A 15,142-nucleotide genomic window follows, 5' to 3' on the forward strand; every position below is an offset into this window, starting at 1 on the left:
GTGCATCATCAGCTGACTTCAGATAGGCTGACCATTAGAGAGTATTTATTCAGTCTCTTGAGCTTAGTGCTCTTCCTGCTACTTCTCATACTGGGCTGATAAACTGGTCCCTTGTTCCAACTTAGTGCACTCTGCTGACAGGGGATTCACATAATTTTCTCACTTTCTCTCTTACAGTACTGAAAGTGAACAAGAAGAGACCTTAAAGGAGTCACCAAAGGAACTGAAAGAGAAAGAAATGTATGGCCATCACAGGGTTGCCTAAGGATACTGTGTAAAGCTTTAGTTTTAGGGGAATAGTGTTTCCTTTTTTCTGAGAGTCTATATTTTCCCCATTTTTATGTTTACATTTAATGTGAGCCTGTTTCTTCTTTTACCAAAAAGATGCTATCTAAATTAATAGCATCTGATAATCAAGGAAATATGGTGATAATAATAGCAACATATAAATACTTGAAGTAAAATAAATCTGGTTTCCACACGAATGTATTTTCATCTATGGACATAGTTCATTTTTAGCTGCTGAGATATATTTAAAGTTATATTTCTGTAAAATATTCACTAACATTTTCTTTAAAATATAGAAGATATTCTAAGATAGTCTCTAATTCTGGCCTATTGCCAAATAAAGATTTTTGTTAACATTGTTAAAAAGTACCTCTCAGAAATATATTGTTTGATTTCCTCAACATCTACCAGTTACTGTGTGTTTTTAATTATTTAGATCATTGACAGACATTCAAGACCTGTCTAGTATCTCCTGTGAACAAGATGGTTCCTTTAAGGAAGTGTCATGCAAAACACCCAAAATACACCACGCACCTACTAGTGTCAGCACTCCGCTCAGCCCAGGTAATCACCCAGGGGAGGAGAAGCATTTGGGAGGACTAACGACCCCTGCCCCAGTGGCTCTGGAAAGCCGGGGCTGGGGGCAGATCTGGTAAGGGTTTTCTCACAGCGCAGAGGCGTTTCTTTGGGGCCAAAGCTGAAGGAGATAACCCCATGGGAGGCCAAATAGAGGTGGTGTTGATGGTTATTAAGCAGCCTTAAGGAGGTTTTTTACCTTAGTGGAAGAGACATGCACGTGCAAAGTCTACTCTGTATCCTAAGAACTATTGACTTTAGTGCAAATACCTGGCATTCACTAGAGTTTGTAACTTCAAACAGTACTTTGTGCTTAAACATACATAGTTCTGAGTCCTGCAACTGCATACAGCCACCATCAATAGCCTCTCTCTAGTGTCCTTTTCGCAGTATATTTGTGGTTCAAATAATCTCCCTTTATTTTGGTGACCGAATTTGGAAACTATCGTTTTTTCATATTTTAAGGAGCTGTATCTCTGTTCAGTGAATGTTTTAGTTATTAACAATTTGGAGAATCCCCAGGATAGATATAGAGTTGTGTGGGTTGTTTTTGTTTGTTTGTTTGTTTTTAAATAATATAAAGGATTCAGACACTAACTGCCCACTTTTCTACAACAGAGTCAATTTCTTCAGCTGCCAGTTGCTATAAAGACTGCCTTGAAAGTATCACATTTCAAGTGAAAACAGGGTCTACCTCATGCCGGAACAGTCAAGAATCTATTCGAACTTCGTCTGATAAATTTACAACAGTCCGAGAGAAAGCCAAGAGCTTAGATTCCCTTCTTACTTCCTCTGAAACTCTCCCTTCAAGACTGACTGATCTCGTAAGTATACCAATTCTGCATTACATTCTCATGGAGTCAGTGCAAAGGCCTCCATAATACAAAGTGCCATTTTACAAAGAAAGTAAGAAATAAACTGGATCCTTTCCAGGCTTCCCTGGAGCTCCACTCTGTGTCTGGTATTGTAGGATAGGTTCTGGGATTTTGCACCTTTTTTCTCCCCTACAGATAGCGTTTGGCAACCTCTGCCAGTAGCTTATGATGCTACCTTCACTAGTCATGCTCTTTCTCTCTAACCATATTACACCTACCTGAAGATGCTTGAGTTCTGCTTTATGCTTGAAGCCACCTCTAGTTAGTTCCCTGAGCATTTTGATTGATATCCACACCCTGAACTAATAGTCGGCAGTAAAAGCACTTAGTTGTATTCCGTCTTCTCCTGTCCTCTTCTTTCTCTCCTTCCTTTTTATTCTCCCTCTTCCTCATATTTCATGTGTATAGTCTCTTCAAGAAAAACTGCAATTTCCTTACTTGGCACTGCTCACTGAGGACCTGTTGACTGACCCTTCTATAGCAGATTGATTACTGGCTTTGGCTCTCAGTGAAAAACCAACTGTCATCTTTGGGCATTTGACTCACAAAAGGTCTCTCTGAAGTAGAACCGTAGAGAATTTAATGCTTTCATGTAATAGACTGTTAATCGGGCAGGTTCTAAGTGCCAGGCTCAATGCCAGGCCCTCTTCTAGGCATCCAAATGTGAATAAGAGGGTCAGTCAGTTTCTGCCCCAAAGGAGCTTATCACCTAGTGAGAGAGACTGGAACACAGAGGTAAGTTTTGAGTGCTGCCGAGGCAAAGAGGGGTGAGAAAGCTTCCTGGAGGAAGTGACATTTAAATGAATTTGACTTAATCAACAAACAAGTGGCTTCTTCCATTGATGGTACATAGGTTTAATCTTGAAAATGATTGAGCTTCATGGGCCTTTTTAGCTCAATACATGTGTCAATTACCGTATTTATATGTTACTTACAGAAAAGATTGTCTTCATTCACTGGGGCTGGCTCTTCCAGCAGTGTTAAGGCACCTAACACATCATCTCATACCACCCAGAGAAGGAGCCTGCAGCAAGGTACCTGTTTTACTATTGAAATACAAGTTCATAATAGTAAGCCCATTTAAGGGAGCCTTAGACTCATCTTTGATGCTTTATTAGATTCAAACAAAAATGTTATTTCCCCTCATTATAAAAGTAAAACATACTCATTATAGAAAACTTGGAGAATAAAGAAGAGCCTAAAAAAGAAAACCACCATCTAATTCTATTAACATTTTTTAACTTCGTATACTATATTTCGGTACATATTTTTTAATATCTTTAGAAATATACAAGAAAAGTATATTTTTTTAGCATAGTTGAGGTCATATTGTATATCAGTCCTGGCCTGCTTCTTTTCTTTGTTGAGGTATTTCGAGGCTTTCCCCGTCAGTAAAAATTATTTGTAAATGTATATAATGGCTACATGATAGTTCGTTCTACATATGTTGCGTAACCATGCCCTTATGTTAAAGATTTATATTGTTTTCCAATTTTTGCTCTTTTTACAAAAATTTTTATTTGAACTTCTACTCTTCCTTATGGTAGATTCTTGGAAGACAATTCCATATCGAAGGGTATGGGCTTGTTAACAGCTCATGAGGCATATTGCCTTTGCCACATTAATTTTAATGCCTTGCATCTTTGGTATAACTCTTACAATTTCCCTCAAGGGGATAAGGATTTTGTGAATTATGCTGAGGGATTTTGGTTAATATTATAATTGAGCACTTAGGGAAAGGCCCAAAGTGTGGTTGCTTCTATATTCCCTGGCCTGATGATGTATGAAGAAAGGCCTTCTGCTTTGTATTTTGTTCGTTTTGACTGGTCCAGAGCCTCTATATTCCTCCAGCCCTGTTCCAGATTGGGATCCCAGCCACTTAGTAAGAATTTGTACCTCACCTACCCAAAATATCCTTGGGGAGCAAGGGGCACAGATCAAGCAGTACTGGGGTAGGGTGACGTAGGAGAGGATTTGGAGTAAAAGGGGGAATAAAGTCATTCACATAAGATGACTCAGCTTGGCCTGTTATCTATCATATGAGGCTTTCTTCCTACCTCAGTTTGTTTCATTATTGAGAAATTCTAAGTCAAATCCATTTGGGAACCTAGAAAACCTATTTTGGTTCAGGAAGGTGTTGTCATTTCCCCCTTTATCTTTTTAAGAACTAGTAGAAGCCATCTCAAAGCATCACACTGACGAGCTACCACCACCATCTCAGGAGCTACTGGACGAAATTGGTAAGGGATGTTAATACAGAATGCACTCGGTGCCCTGATGGCCTCAGATTATGGCTGAAGGCTGGTCAGGATAATTGGCTTGTGTCTGCTGTCATTTTGTTACTTAAAGGGTCTACGGTAAGGATTCTAATAGGAAATAACAACATTCAAGTGATTTATTATGATGAACTCTTTTACTAAAGGAATTCTTATCTCCTTTTTTTGCACCAAATCAACCATGGATTAGAGGCCTGAAATTTTGGCTGCTGAGACCAATATACTCAGTACTTTCAGTTTTGCCATTAGCAGGAGGTATTGAAGGTATTGGCATCGTGAATGAATCACTTTCCTGAGGGCAGAGAAGTCAGTGGCACAAGACCTAATGTGACCACAATTTTCCATTTCAGGCAGAGACTGAGCAATACCAGCTCAGTTTTAGTTGTACCTTAGCAGCTGGCTGTGCACAGCTGAGCTGACATGGAAGGTGAATGGTGCATGGTTTCAGAGACATTTGCGGCAAGTGGTTCGCTTTCCCAGGGAAGACCTGAATGCTCTCTTCTTGACAGCCTGACCGACTAGCCCCTCACCCTCAGAGGACACAGCTCATCAGACGTCCGAGGGTCCAATTCTTGGTATGGGGCCTCTAGAGAATTTCCTGAGGAGCACCTCTTGGTTTTTAGGGTTTCAGAGATGTTGTGTCTCGTCAGGAAGAGGAAGATAAAAGATAAGTGGTCTGATTCAGCAGAAAGCTACTGTCCAGGTTGTCACAACCCCCAGCCTTTGACCACTGGTCTGATGAACTTGAGTAGAGCCAGTCAGAGTTGCCAGAACCTTCCTTAGTTTCTTTCTTTGTCTGTAGTCATAGGCCTTTCTTACCTCGTCACACCCTTTCCTTAATGCCACAGGATTGTACAGGTCACAGAGTTGTTGGGTCAGGCTCTGAGGGCTCTGCCCCCACACCAAATTTTCATCTTTGGAACTCCTAGGGAGCCTTGCAAAGTCCTCCTCTCCGGTTGCTCTTCTTAACACAACAGTAGAACCACTGCCTGTGAGCGTAGAGGTCTCCCATGCTTGTCTTGCTCAGGTAGATTCTTAGGGTCATCTGCTCTTGGTCATGGTTGAAGGAAGTACTTGTATGCCCCTTTGCAGTTTGACTTTAGTGATACTTTTCCTCTGGATCCTGCTGTCTTCTCTCTTTGGTCACCATGTGGATTCCCGCAATGTAGCACCTGTCACGAAGATTCTTCCTGGGCTCCAGCTTCATGGCACTGCTGTACCTGAGCACACTCTGCAGAAACCCTCCCTCATTTTACTTATGGGAATTAATCTGGGTCAGGTTTCTAGGTGATGTCTGTACTTTGAGATGGGTCAGTAGATTTCCAGGAAGGCAGAGGGCAGAGGGCATTTGGGTAGCTTCTCCAAATAATGGATGCTCCTACCCGATTATTGTCTGTCACCACTGTGTTGTTGCTTCCCCTCAAGAGAGCTTTGGGGAGTGACCTGGAGCTGACACCTGCACTTTTGGGGGGGCCTGCATCCAAAGCCCTAGACTTCTGACAAGGCCCAAAAGGGAAGGGTCTTTTAGAGCCCTAGGATATAGGTGATCCTCTAAGATCAACAGGGGACTACTTTTAACAAAGATAAAAATGGATTTTTAAATTTCAGATTATATTAAATGATCTTATGGGCCCCTTGATGCCAAGGAGCTGCCAGGTAGGGCCTTTTTCTGACCTGCAGGAAGAGAGAGATCTGTGCTTGCACATAACAGGGCTGTGCCGGCAAGCGAGCCCAGGGCTCTAGTCTGTGCTGCCTCCTAGCTCTCTCTCTGCTCTGCTCCCACTCCCACAAGCACCTAACAAACGCAAAGCAGCGTTCTGAGTTTAGCGGACTTTTGTCTTGGTCTAGTGATCAATTCTTTAGGAATGGTAAATTATAGATATTCTTTGCCTCTGCCTTCCCCATACACTAGGTGAAAAATATGAAATATAGACCAATAGAGATGGGAAAATTTGGGGCAGCTCAGATGCTCTTACAAACTGTTTGAGAGATTATGAAATAGAGATTAAAGAGCGTAAACCTTAGAGCTAGACTGCCTGGATTCAAATCCCATTTCTACATCTTACTGTGTAATTCTAGGTAAATTCCTCCTTAACTTCTCTTTACTTTCATTTCCACATCTGTTAACCAGGAATAACAAAATGTGATCAATCTCACAGGGTTGTTGTGAGGATTAATTGTGAACATTAATCTTGAATTAATGTATGTAAGTTAGAAACAGTACTTGCCACATAGGGCTCTTCAGGTGTTACCTACCATCATCATTTTAATTTTTATTTTTAGTGTTATATGTGATCGAATGTCCTAAAGCGGTCATTCCCAGATTTTATCAGGCATTAGGACTGGAGGACTGGTTAAAATAAGATTGCTAGACACCACCCCCAGAGTTTCTGGGTCTGCGATGAGGCCTGAGAATAACAAATTCTCCGATTGTGCTGAGGCTGCTGGTCTGAGGACCACCCTTTGAGAACCACTGCCCTAGAGAATGGTGTGACATACAAGGGAAGCAATAAGTTGCCTTCTGCTTTTGTGTTGGACAGAGCACTTGAAGCAGCAGCAGGCCTCATCCACAGTTTTGGAGAACACAGCAAGTCCTCTGGGCATCATTGCAAATGGTAAGCCAGGTACCCAGATCTTTCTTACCAGGTTCTTGCTGTAACTCTGCACTTGGCAGCACAGTGGTACATTTGGGGAATGTGGATCTTTAGGGCAGGCACAACTACCTTGATTCTGACTCTACTGCTTTTGTGGCAAACTGTTTAATGTCTCTGAGCCCCATTTACCTTCATCTCTAAAATGGGGATGATAATTCTTACCTCATGATGTATATAATAGCTCCATGCACAGTGCCTGGTACATTGTAAGATACTTAGCAAATGTTAGTCTCCTCCCCTTCATAGGGACTGCTGGCAGGATGGAATGAGATCACATAAGTAAAATGCCTGGCATACATTAAAGGGTACTAACCTTCCCCGCCCAGATTTTTTCCCTGGGGCTCCAACCTAGAAACATCCAACAAGTGAGAACAGGGTAGTCCCTCAAAGTAAATCTGTGTAATTTGTTTTCAGGGTCTCTTGCTTCCTCTTTTATGAACCCTTTTCCCCCCTCTGCTCCTTTTGTCTCTCTTGAGCCTTGGCACAGGCAAGGTTTCCTGTAGCTTCACCTGGCACCAGAGTACTCTCTAGCCCCCAGAAGCAGCTGCTGTGAATACAGGCCCCCTGCAGACTGCCACCTGGCCCCCTGCTCTCCTGGGAAGAAGGGAACTAGTGCATTGCAGACTTCGGGGGCCACTGATGAGCCTTAATATTTTTGCACTCCATTTTAAAGCAGTCTTTCTGAACTATTTTTTTGTTGTTCAAATAAAGTTATATCTTTCAACTGGTTTTAGATCAAAGGCATTTAGAAGAACAAGAAAATAACAGTAAAAAAGAAGATAGCAGTGCGCTTTGGACCAAAGAAACTCAGGATCTAGAAGATGACACAGAGAGGTAATAGCAAAACCTGGGCTTTTGAAAGGATTTAAAACACCGTATTAGGTTGTATTAATTTTTCTTTTGTTATTGACAAATAAGAAGGAAAAAATAGTCTTCATACTATTCTAACAGCTCCTTTTTTTTTAACTTTTATGATAAAATACACATAACAAAAATCTTAATTGTGCTATTCACTAGTGTTAATTATATTCACATTGGTGTGCATCCAGTCTCCAAAACTTTTTCATCTTGCAAAACTGAAACTCTACACACATTAAACAACTCCCGTATCCCCCTCCCCTCAGTTCCTAGCAGCCACCATTCTACTTTCTGTTTCTATGAGTTTGACTGCACTTGATACCACATATAAGTGAAAATATAGTATTTGTCTTTTTGTAACTGGCTTACTTCACTTAGTATAATGTCCTCAAGGTCCATTCATGTGACATGTGTCAGAATTTCCTTACTTTTTACGGCTTAATTTCCATTGTATGTTTATATGTGTGTATCTCATTTTGTTTATTCATCCGTTGGTGGATACTAAGTTGCTTCTTCCTTTTGTCTATTGTGAATAACACTACTGTCAAAATACGTGAACAGATAGATCTTCAAGACACTCTGCTTTCACTTCTTTTGGCTATATACCCTGAAGTGGTGTTGCTGGATCATATGGTAAATCTATTTTTAATTTTTTGAAGAAACATCATACTGTTTTTCACGGCAGCTGCACCATTTACGTTCCACTAACAATGTACAAAGGTTCTGGTTTCTCCACATCCTTGCCAATACTCGGTATCTTATTCATTCATTCATTCATTCATTCATTCATTCATTTTTGATGGTAGCCATCCTAATGTGTATGAGGTGACATCTCATTGTGGTTTTGATTTGCATTTCCCTAATGATTAGTGATGTTTAGCATCTTTTCATATGCTCGATGGCTATTTGTATATCTTCCTTAGAAAAATATCTATTCAATTCGTTTGCCCATTTTTTAATAGGGTTACTTGTTTTTTTCTCATCAAGTTGTTTTTTTGTTTGTTTTTACTTCATATTATAAGGCAAACACAGGTTTCGGCTTCTTTCAAAACATTTTAGTTGAAGGGCTTGGAAGACTACTTTTAGATCTTTCAAGTCAAATAAGAGAAAATAGGGGCAATCATCCAGACAATTCAGTCAAAAACACGAGGTTGCCTCAAGAAACCCGATTGTCTTCCTGAGTCAGAGCTCTCCTTTGACCTGTGTTGTAAGCTAAACCACTTCCGCTCACCTCCTTTTGCCTCCTGACTTCTCTTGCTTTGTCCTGTCATTCAGGGCTAAGGCTAGGGTGAGGTGAGTGAGACACGCTCCTTTGGCAGAAAATTGAAGGAGGCAACAAAAACGTTAAGAGTCAAGATAATTGCTGTTTTCATAGAGTATTTTTTAAAAATCAAAATTAATGCAAAAAAAAAAAGTCTTTTATGAACAGAATATGTGCATTTTGAAGAAAGAGAGGATTTGAATCTGCCCTTGCACCACTTGTCTCGTCCTAATCGTGGTCCTGTGCATCCTTAGGGTAGCCCTGCAGAATTCTTTCAGCTGCAGTGGTAGAAAACCCCACCATTGTGCTTAAATGAGTTTGTCTTACACAACAAGAGGTCCACAGGTTGGCAGGGCACAGCCGGTGTAGTAGCTCAAAGGTGCCACCAGGAGTGTCGGCTCTTTTGATCTTCCTGGTCTGCCACCCGTAGCAACAGCATAGCATGTTGGCCCTTATTTTCAGGTTTGTCACCTCCTGGTTGCAAGATAACTGCTGTCCACATGCCAGGCAGAGATAAGAGGGTGGGGCAAAGGAATATTCCAGCTGACAATGCCCCTTTTTATCTGGGAAGCAAAATCGTTTCCAGAAGCTCTTCCCAGGAGATGCCAACTTATATCTCAACGGCCAAATGATGCACGACCACCCTTAGTTGCAAGAGAGACTGGAAATTGAGCTTTTAGCTTTCCAGCTGCTACAGAAGAGAGAGGCAAAGGAGACGAGTATTACAAATAACTGTTGCATAGTGAATTCTATTTCTGTCACATTCTTCAAGAGCAAAATTATTCTCTGAAAGGAAAAGAGAATGACTGGAAGGGAAGGTCTAGGAAAGCGGAGAAGGAGATTGGAGTCCTGAGACAAGCAAGGAAGTGGGGATAGGGCTTAGTGGAAAATGGAGAAGAAAAAGAGGCAAAGAAGGAGGAAGATAAATATTTTTTTAACTTTTAGGGATCTTTAGACCATAATGTATAATGTAACTCCAGTGCTTTCATCTCTCCAAAACACTTTCAGTAAACATCTATACCATTATTCGAGACAAAAGAAAAGTAGCTCAAGAAGGCCAAGTTACATTTGATTATATAAATATAAAGTGCTTTATATAAATATAAAGTTAGCTACATTATTGTTGTCTCTTCCTTTTCCAAAAGGGCTGGCTGTGCTGGACACAGAGATGCCCACAGATGCTCCATCGCCTCAGTCCTCGGCACCAAGCCAGAATGGAAGATATTTTTCATGTGGGTGGAGTTTCTCCAGCCTTCTGAAAACATAATTGCATCCTTTAGCCTCAGAGGCAGTTTTTAATCCAAAAAACTTATAGAAATGAGTGTATAGTTGCACCTCAGGTGGAAATTGACTTAATAACTAAAAATTGAGACAGACTCTACCACCAGACATGGAAGGTAGTGATCCCATGGGTGCCGGGGCCTTTTGTCAAGGCGTAAAGAGGGTTTTGTGCACATATAAATCAGATCTCGGTGACCTCTACAACTCTAGATTTGATCTTGCTGAGGTTTCATTTTCTTTATGTATAGTGAAAGTACAAGTTTGAAGGTCTCTGCCCACTCTAAAGTGCTGTGCCTCCTTCTCAAGGGAGAAGGGAAATGACTATTGTCTCAATTTTCTTCACTTGCCCTTGGACAGAGCTCACTCTACTCTTGATGAAGACCTGGAAAGATGGCTGCAGCCACCTGAGGACAGCACGGAGCCACAGGATCTCCCCAAGGGCTCTGCAAGGTTGCTTATTGTGCTCCATCAGACCTTCATTTTTTTTCTTTCTCAGGATGGGAGACCAGGTTTTGGTTTTTTAAAAAGATACCTCTATTCGTTAAAGAATGAATGTCCGGCGATGGCGTGACATTGCTGTAGATAAGCCAGCCCTGACTTCTGTCTGCCCTTCCACCAACCACCCGCAGTGCTCAGGATATTGATTAGCAGGTTGATATCAGTATAAAGAGGGGCCTCTAAGATGGCTGTATCTTGGCCCTGTCACCTTCAACTTTTCCATCAGTCATTTGAATTAAATCAGAAAAGGCATGCTTATCAAATTTTTAGATAACACAATTTTAAAATGAATACCAATGTGATGGGTGATATAGCCTGTGAATTGAAAATGGTCTTGACAGGTGGACATGTTAGATTTCTCTAAAAGATGAAGGTGAGCATTTGGATGCAAAAGTATAGAATGTGAGAGATCTGACCCAACAGAGAATTTTTTGATCAGAAGCTGCTACTCCCTATGATTTTGTTCAAGGCACTAAGTATGTCTTATTTTTATATGCCCAGTATTTAGCATGCATTTTGAGACATGGTAAGAATTCAAGAAATTCTTTTTAAAGAAGACATGGAGAACGATTCCATGAGGCCTCGATAAAAGGGTCAATGCAGCATTAATGCTGAACAGACAGAAATGCGCTGACCAGATCAAGGTGATGTCTCATGCTGGGGAGAGGACTTCTGAGACACAGGGTGTCGGATCTTAGAATGGGCATTCACAGTCAAATATGTGGTGACAGAAAGAAATCTAACTATGGGCCGTGAACACACAATGCAATATATATATAACTTGCTGTTGAATTGTATACTTGAAACTTATGGATTTTGTTAATCAACATCACCATAATAAATAATAAAATAAATAATTTTTAAAAAAAGAAAAAAGTAAAAGAGACATTCACAAAGAGAGGAGGAGGGCCATCGAACAGTCAGTTCTGGAAACCATGTCATGTGAGAACAGCTGAAGGAGCTGGGGGGGCTGGGCCTGAAAAGAGCAGATGGAGTGGAGAATTTGATAGCTGCCCTCAAATATCTGAAATACTGTAAAGTGAAGAGAGTCAGCTTACTTTTTTCTGCCCCAAAGGACAGAGCTAGTGACTAGAAACTGCAGAGTAGGTGATTTTTATGCAGTAAAGCACAAACTTTCTCATAGCCATAGCTGTCTGGTAGAGAAAACAGCTGCCTTGGCACTTACTTTGACAATAGCTCCTCCTCCTCAAGTCCAGGCCAGTTTACTCTCTGGTCTGGGGCATTTGGATGGAGATAGATGATCACCTGATGTCTTCCTCCGACTCTAGAGCCTATGATTCTGTTAGTGATGGGAGGTTAGGAAGAAAAAAATGTTTCCACCCCTAGCTGGCTTTATTTTCCCTCAGATTTTACATTATTTGTTTTGAATATCCATTGAATGAAAACAGAAGAAAAGTCCCTGAATGGTGTCAGTTTGGTTAAGCCAGCATCTGTCGAACACCAGCAACGAGCCGAGTGCTGTGCTAGGGGCTAGAGGTGCCACGGGATAGGAGCTTATAGTTGAGTAGGGGAGATGGTTTCTGCTTACTAGTTTGACAAATGCGGTCTTAAACTGTCAGATACTTTAATTAGATATTTCACTTCAGAGAGGGATTCAGGAAATGAAGATAAGGTAATAAAGTGGTGGTTGTAGAAGGACACCAATTACAATCTAAGTGAAATACCTTTTTCTTTGGGACAATACAGCCTAGTGGTTGAGAGCAGAGTCTGAGACAGACTGCCACTGGTTGGACTCCAGCTCTAGGACTTACTAGGCATGGACTTTAACTTCTCTGTGCTTCAGTTCCCTCATCAATTAATGGGGATGGTAGTGGTGACTACATTATATAGTTGTGCTGAGAATTAAGTGTGTTAATATACATTATAGCACTTGAACCAATGCCCAGCCCATAGGGAACAGTCCATTAGTAGTGCTAGCTGCTATTATGTTTCCTTTGGAACATATCTTTGGGGCCTCTCACTGGCCATTGTACATATGGTTTGATACCAAAAATCATTATCATTGAAGGGAGACAAATACCAAGGATCAAGAAGTTGGTGAAAAGAAGAGAAAAGAGGAAGAAGGCACTAAGCCAGAGAGAAGGAAATCAGAGAGCTTTTTAGGGACTTCTGAAGAAGGTATGTATGAATGAATAATCATTTGTAATTTAGGCTGGAGCCCTTGGGTTTGATGAGCATCAAAGTTATTTAGAAATGTTTCCCAGATGATACACATAATTCTCCTACGCATTTTCTCTGTAGTTCAGCTCAGGTTTTCTGTTAATTGCCAATCATGCCTTCACCACAAAACTAACAACATCCAATTCTGTTTCTAAAGAAAGCCTTAAGCCAATCTCATCATCCTTATCTTGCACATTGTCTGGCAAGATATTTTGCTTTTAATTGCCTAGTTCTTTCAAATGAGTTCTAAATTTAGCTCACACAGAGACTGCAGAATCTGATAAGAAATCATAAATTGTGGGATTTAAATGGGGTCTACAAGTAATGTATAAGTTAACCTTAATTTTGAAATGATTTGATAGAGCTTTAAGGTGCCATTCACAAATGACACCCACCTATATTTAAGTTCCTTCTATGCAGGAAGTTAGAGACATGAACTCTTTTAGATCATCCGATATCCCTTTCATCCCATCTCCAGCCCATTCTCATTTTCCTCCTATCTCTGCCCTGCTTTGGGCCCCAGGATGCCGACCCTTGTGAACTGCATTTCCTGGGCTTGCTATTGGCCAGTGGGAGGCCCCAGCAGATCAGAGTGTAGGAGAGCAGTCTGTCTTAGACTTTGCTCTCAACTTCCCCTGCCTACCAACTTTAGTACCACATCTCTGTGTAGAAGTTGTACCCCTCTACAAGCACGACTTCTACAGGGCAGCCCATCATCCTTGATCCAGCTCCCACGGGGGTCCACCCCCAAGTCCCTTCAGACTTAGGAGCGATAAGTGGCTTCCCACTGCTGCTAGTCATTGGTTGCTACCCACTGTTTGCTCCGTTAACTTTGACTACATCGCTCTAAGTAGTCACTTTATTAAAGGGCCTAGGTGTGCATTCTCTTTCCTCAGGACCCTGACTGGGACAGATCCCAGAGTATGTAAGCATTTAACTAGTATCGAATTCATTAGGAATATAATCTAGGGACTTTATGAGTTAGCATCATAGTGTCCATAGCTATGACAGGGAGCTGCAGAATATTAGGAGAGGAAGTCTATTAACTGTTTTTAGAGAAAGTCTATCTTTGTAGGAGAAAAACAACTATTAGAGGTAAAATAGTCCACTTTCAACTAGAGAGAGCACTAATGTGACTTCTGAATATCAGCACTCTTTGACCTAGAAAGTAATCAAGTTGTTTTTTCTTCCTTCTATATTTCATCAAGAAGAACTAAAACCTTGTTTTTGGAAGCGGCTGGGTTGGTCAGAACCATCCAGGTAATGAGATATCAGATGTTTGTAGGTCAAAGTTCACTATTTATAGACAACAAACAGACTTTAAACATTTACCAGCATCTAAATAAACATTTATGACAAAGGCTCAAATTTACTGTTGCTCAATTTTTAAAATGTTAATGTTTATACCTAATTAAAACATAAGATGAAGTTAATACTGACTTAGATTAAGTAATTGGTAGAGTTAGTGCAAGAGCAGTTTTAGGAGGAAGGAGTACAAAAAATGCCGTCAGTTGCTTTTCAGCCATTTTTTAAAAATTAAAAAATTAAAATTCCCTTGAATTCAGTTGAACAGAAAGAGGGTATTGTTTGTCTATTGAAAAAACATGCCAACTTAAAACTCCCTTTTTTGTTCTTTAAAAAACATGCGCACAGGATAATTGTGCTGGATCAGAGTGACTTGTCAGACTGACGGGAACCGGATCACAGATGGACTTCCCGGCCTGAGTCTGAGCATCCTGCTTGTGAGCTCCCTTCTTCCCTGTCTGCTTCAGTCACCCTCAGGGCAGTGGTTCCCTAACTCACACTTTGTTCAGCTGCCAGAACAGACTTAGTCCTGTCTGTTTGTAGCACATTTAGCCATTTGTTTTCAGTCAAATTTCTGAAAAGTGAATGGTAGTTTTGATTGTAAAAATTTCTCATTGTGCCCAGAATGGCTTTTGGTTTTGTTGATATAAATGTTCAAAAAACTTTACTCCTGTTATATAATAAAATGTTTACTTTTAATACCAGTTAGATTTCATCTTTGTAAGATATGTTACTTTTAATTATTGGAGGAGAAAAACTGTTACGCAAAGAGGTTTCAATTTCCATTATAAATTCTGACAAAACCAACATACATAAAAATGTAAGGACTAATAGCAGACATCGGATAAATGATGAGTTATATTACAGCATTACTTATTAGTGTTCATAAAGACTACAAGTCCTACACAAACTCCCACTGATGTGGTTTGTAATCTTTTGTCTACAAGGCTGGCAGAGTAGACTCTTCTGTTTGGCCAGTTACTACATAATAATGACTAATGCTAATAATAATAATGTTGGTAGATATTGTGTATTGGTTATGGAGCATGTATTTGTACCTGGTAGATTATATAAATTAATCTTTTCCCT

At 40.5% G+C, this 15,142-nt stretch overlaps 1 protein-coding gene across 3 annotated transcripts in view; it reads left to right on the top strand.

Annotated features, from left to right (window-relative positions):
* Nucleotides 1-14,757, top strand: part of TEX14 (testis expressed 14, intercellular bridge forming factor) — a 90,193-nt gene extending 75,436 nt beyond the window's left edge. For 2 of the 3 annotated variants that reach the window (XM_036222158.1, XM_016123075.2), the window contains 12 exons: nt 178-240; nt 725-852; nt 1,483-1,688; nt 2,677-2,773; nt 3,905-3,979; nt 6,556-6,630; nt 7,404-7,503; nt 9,934-10,020; nt 10,427-10,519; nt 12,597-12,706; nt 13,957-14,008; nt 14,402-14,757. In XM_036222158.1, the coding sequence (XP_036078051.1) occupies nt 178-240; nt 725-852; nt 1,483-1,688; nt 2,677-2,773; nt 3,905-3,979; nt 6,556-6,630; nt 7,404-7,503; nt 9,934-10,020; nt 10,427-10,519; nt 12,597-12,706; nt 13,957-14,008; nt 14,402-14,438 (1,123 nt within the window). In that variant the 3' untranslated portion in view covers nt 14,439-14,757. The remainder of the gene's footprint in view (nt 1-177; nt 241-724; nt 853-1,482; nt 1,689-2,676; nt 2,774-3,904; nt 3,980-6,555; nt 6,631-7,403; nt 7,504-9,933; nt 10,021-10,426; nt 10,520-12,596; nt 12,707-13,956; nt 14,009-14,401) is intronic. The other variant, XM_016123077.2, reaches the window with a different exon arrangement.
* The last annotated feature ends 385 nt before the right edge of the window (nt 14,758-15,142 follow it).

Source organism: Rousettus aegyptiacus, unplaced genomic scaffold (assembly GCF_014176215.1).
Source record: "Rousettus aegyptiacus isolate mRouAeg1 unplaced genomic scaffold, mRouAeg1.p scaffold_m13_p_6, whole genome shotgun sequence".
Lineage (NCBI taxonomy): Eukaryota > Metazoa > Chordata > Mammalia > Chiroptera > Pteropodidae > Rousettus > Rousettus aegyptiacus.